This window comes from Vigna unguiculata, chromosome 7 (genome assembly GCF_004118075.2).
Source record: "Vigna unguiculata cultivar IT97K-499-35 chromosome 7, ASM411807v1, whole genome shotgun sequence".
Lineage (NCBI taxonomy): Eukaryota > Viridiplantae > Streptophyta > Magnoliopsida > Fabales > Fabaceae > Vigna > Vigna unguiculata.
In genome coordinates, this window is record NC_040285.1 from 25,945,800 (window position 1) to 25,949,869 (window position 4,070).

General features: G+C 35.8%; 1 protein-coding gene across 1 annotated transcript; it reads right to left on the minus strand.

Annotated features, from left to right (window-relative positions):
- Positions 1-1,679: 1,679 nt before the first annotated feature.
- LOC114192535 (E3 ubiquitin-protein ligase ATL6) lies at positions 1,680-3,505 on the minus strand. Its single transcript, XM_028082283.1, has one exon. The coding sequence runs from the start codon at positions 3,312-3,314 to the stop codon at positions 2,211-2,213; it is 1,104 nt and encodes a 367-aa protein (XP_027938084.1). The 5' UTR covers positions 3,315-3,505; the 3' UTR covers positions 1,680-2,210.
- Positions 3,506-4,070: the final 565 nt, after the last annotated feature.

The window sequence follows — 4,070 nt, forward strand, 5'->3', positions numbered from 1 at the left end:
AGTTTATAACAGTTCAGTTCATATTATAGTGCAGTGCAGTCCAGTACAATTCAGTTTATTAGAAAAAAAAAACAATGCAGTTCAGTTCGTCTGAATTGTTTTTCAGTTCAGTGCAGTTCAGGCGAACTATTTTTTAGTTCAGTGCAGTTATTGATAGTGCAGTGCAGTTCGGTATATTTTGTCCAGCCCTATAGTTTATAATGTTATTAATGTACATAGATTGATTCAACAAGTCTTCACAAACTTTCATTGCATTGTTATGCGGTGAGCAATGACTATCTCCAATGTGGTTGAGAAATGCACATTTTTTTTCTTGCATTAACCTTTTCCGATGATCTAAAACCTTGTTTAGTAAACACATCTAACCTAGGACGACCATATAGCTTTGAACTGAATAGATAACATGCCAAACAATAAGCTCTATCATTAGTTGGGGAATACTCTAGCCATGAAAGAAAAATTTTAAACCAATTAGATTGAAATCTCCTTGGATGTTTTTTCTTTAAAGATAGTTTTCAAGTTGTATTTCATATGGATCCCATTTTAAATAAGCTCTTCTAATTTCATCTTTTTGGCTTATTGGATATTCCCATATTTGAAGAAGTTGTTTTGGATTACTTTCCAAATAATTAATATGAAACTCCTCACATATAATTCTTTGAACCTTAAGAAATGGCTCCTCTAACTGAAGAATTGGATCATCAATATCATGATTCAAAATATCTAAAGAAGTTGAATTTGTCGTGTTTTCATCTTCAGATATATATTATTTTTAATCTATTCTTTATCATTTATATCTATTATTCAGCCCTTTATCATTTTAAAAAAATAAATATATTCTTTTATTCTTTATCAATATAACTATTTTAAAATACAATTAAGACTAAAATATAATTTATCATAATCTAATAAAAAATTGAGAGACGTACAAGGTAAAGGAAAAATTGATGATAAATTAAATTTAGTTATAGAAAAACACACAATATAATATTTTTTCTCCTATGTTCATAAAATAAAAAATTAATATATAAGATTTTCATGAAATAAATTAATAAACTAATATTTCACTATCAAGTGAGACAAAAGAGAATTACCTTTTTTTCTTTTTCAAGAATAGAAGAGAATACATGAGAAATGAGAGAAAAAAATATATCTTTTTTTTTTCAAAAACAAAAGAAAGCAATTATAAACAAAATGTTGTACTTTAAAAAAAGCATTTAATTTATTATTAATTTTTAATAATAAAAAATTGATTACTAAAATAGTCATTAATATAAATAAAAAATTATAATTGATCACTAAATTTGTAGTGCATGTACTATAAATAAACTTGAAGGCCAGAAGAATTTCTGAAATTTTATGTTAATAAAATATTGATATTATTTTAAATTTTATTGATTTGAATTTCAATTATCTATTTTACCGAAAATTATTTTTATTTTTATTAAAAAATGTAAAAATTATTATTTTGTTAAGATGATTTTATCCTTATAAATATTGTTAAATGGTATCATTTTTTTTCCTTTTTTTTATAAAAGAATCTCTCCTATTTTGTCTTTGTTTTTTTTAAGATAATACATAATTCTTAAAATGTTATTAATAAAAAAAAGCGATTATAAAAAAGAAAACTTTATTTTTTAACTTATAATGACAAAATTTACTAATCAAATACATTATTATTTTTTTCTACATCTTATTTATGTCGGGTTCTTTTCCAGGCTGGTGAGGACAATTTCGATTTTCTGACATGCATGTTCTTCCTCCTTCGTTGTGGTAGCTTTTCTTTTGAATCTCCTTTTCGAGTCTCATCATGTTTTTCGTTTTCATTTTTTATCTTCCTTCCAGTTACCCAAACTCACTACAAGAATCACCAAAGTAAAAAAAAAAAAGAAAAAAATAACAAGGTTCATGTATAATCTGTACACGTAATGTGCATGCCATTTTCCCTGCGGATCTCCTGTGCCTCCAAACAAAAATCTAGCTTTTTGTTCTCATCGCTGCCAAAGCTTTCTACTTTCTGGGCATTCCCTTTTAGCTGAACCGGTGACAAAGATTATGGCTTACGAAACCATCACAATTCACGACTCCAGCTAATTTTCTTCAACGCAAAACAAGTGTGGCAAATATTATACACGTCTTCCCAATTTCAGACCAAAAAATAAACCGTGGCAGAAAAAAAATCGATTAATTCAATAAATTAAGGAACAAATTCAAACAGAATCCACAGCAGCCGGCGGCGGAAAGGGCGCAGCAGCTGATGTTCCTGCGCCGCCGTTATTGGCCACCCTTGGCGACCTAACGGAAGAGGCCCTCACTAAGAAGGGCGGCGCCATAGTGAAAACCCAGCGGTCGGACTTAAAGCCCTGGTCCAACCGCCGCGAAGACCTCCCTCTGCTACTTCCCTCGCCGGTTCGATATCCACGCCGCGAACTACCTTCCCTTGGCAACATAACCAAGCTTCTCGCTCGATGAAGTTCCGGGTTGAGAAGTATCTGTTTTCTAACTTCCTCGGGAAGCCTCAAGGTGAACCGCTCAGTGTCCTCGCCGGGTTGAATCAGCGAATGACCGGTCGAGTGAGAGCGGGGGAACCGGCGGGGGCGGCCCGACCGGGAGCCTCTAGTGCGGTTCCGGTTCAGCGTCTGGTTTAGGCTGAGCAATTGAGGGGGTTCAGAGGAAATTGGAAGCTTAGGCTCTTGCTGCTGTTCGGGAAGAGGCTCGACGGCGTCGTCGTGGGCCTCGGGTTGGGCTTCGGATTGGTCCTCGATGTCGTTCGGAGCATTGAGAACTGGAATTCCCCTGACGGAGTCTCCGGGCTCGGGGACGAGGTTGGCGCGGCAAACGGGGCAAGTAGTGTGGGAGGCGAGCCACTCGTCGATGCACTCCGGGTGGAACACGTGATCGCACTTGGGGATCAAACGCAGCGTTTCGGTGTCTTCGAACTCGTTTAAGCACACCGCGCACTCCAGCGTCCCCTTTCCAAGCTTGTGGATCTTCACCACGGAGTACTCGAGCGTGGGGAACGTGTCGATGACCGCCTGGTCGAGGCCGCGGCGGGGGCGGGCGGTGGCTCCGGTGAGGTTGCGGATGCTGGCGGAGGGGGTGTCGGCGCAGTGGCGGATGTAGATGGAGAAGAAGCCCATGAGGAAGACGGCGGCGATGAGGATGACGATTATGATGGCCATGGAAGGGCTGAAGCGGTTGTAATACGATTCGTTTTGGTTGTTAGGAGATTGTGCAGCCGCAAGAGGAACGATGAGGAGGAGGAGAAAAAGGTAAATTCCTCCATTTTCTCTAGAGCCACTTGAGTTCTTCATTTGGCTCACTGTGTAGAGGAAGGTGAAACTCTAGAGAGAGAAGAAAAAAAAAAGGGTATGAGATTTTATAAAGTGAAGAAGAAAAAGAGGAAGCGCTTATAAATGATTCGTTTTTGTTGAGTGATGAAGGGGAAGAGAAGGTTCATAGGTTATGAAGTCTTGGTTGAAGTTACATCGGATTTTGGTCAGAGACGGTGTTCCACAGTAACAATATAATTCGTGTAATCACCCCAGAAACTTCCAAACTAAATCATATCATTTTCTAACTGCCTTTTTTTTCTTCATTTTTTTATAAAATATTACTTTCTGTTTTTATTTAGTCAACTATTTCATTCCATCTTACACACGCGTCTCTCTCTTTTTCCTCGCTCCTTACATAATCTATTACGTTTCTTCTGTAACTATTCAAGGAAAAAAGTAATGTATTTTTTATTTTTAATTTCACATCTATTCAACTCTTCACCACCTCGACTAATATCAATTACTTCTGTCTATGTATTGAATGAGATTCTCGAATATATAGCTTTATCATGATTTTCTAATGTTAATAATACATGTAAACACCACCAAAAAAAATGTTACCAATTTTAAAAAGAATACAAAATACATTAATTTTTTCCCTAAATGATGTATTAATTATAACTTTTGTACTATATTCAACCATGTTAAACAACAAAAACAACGAAATAGTTTTTTTTTTATTCTTTCTTTTCACTCACACTGTCTAAAATGCATATTCTCATTAATCAAAACTGA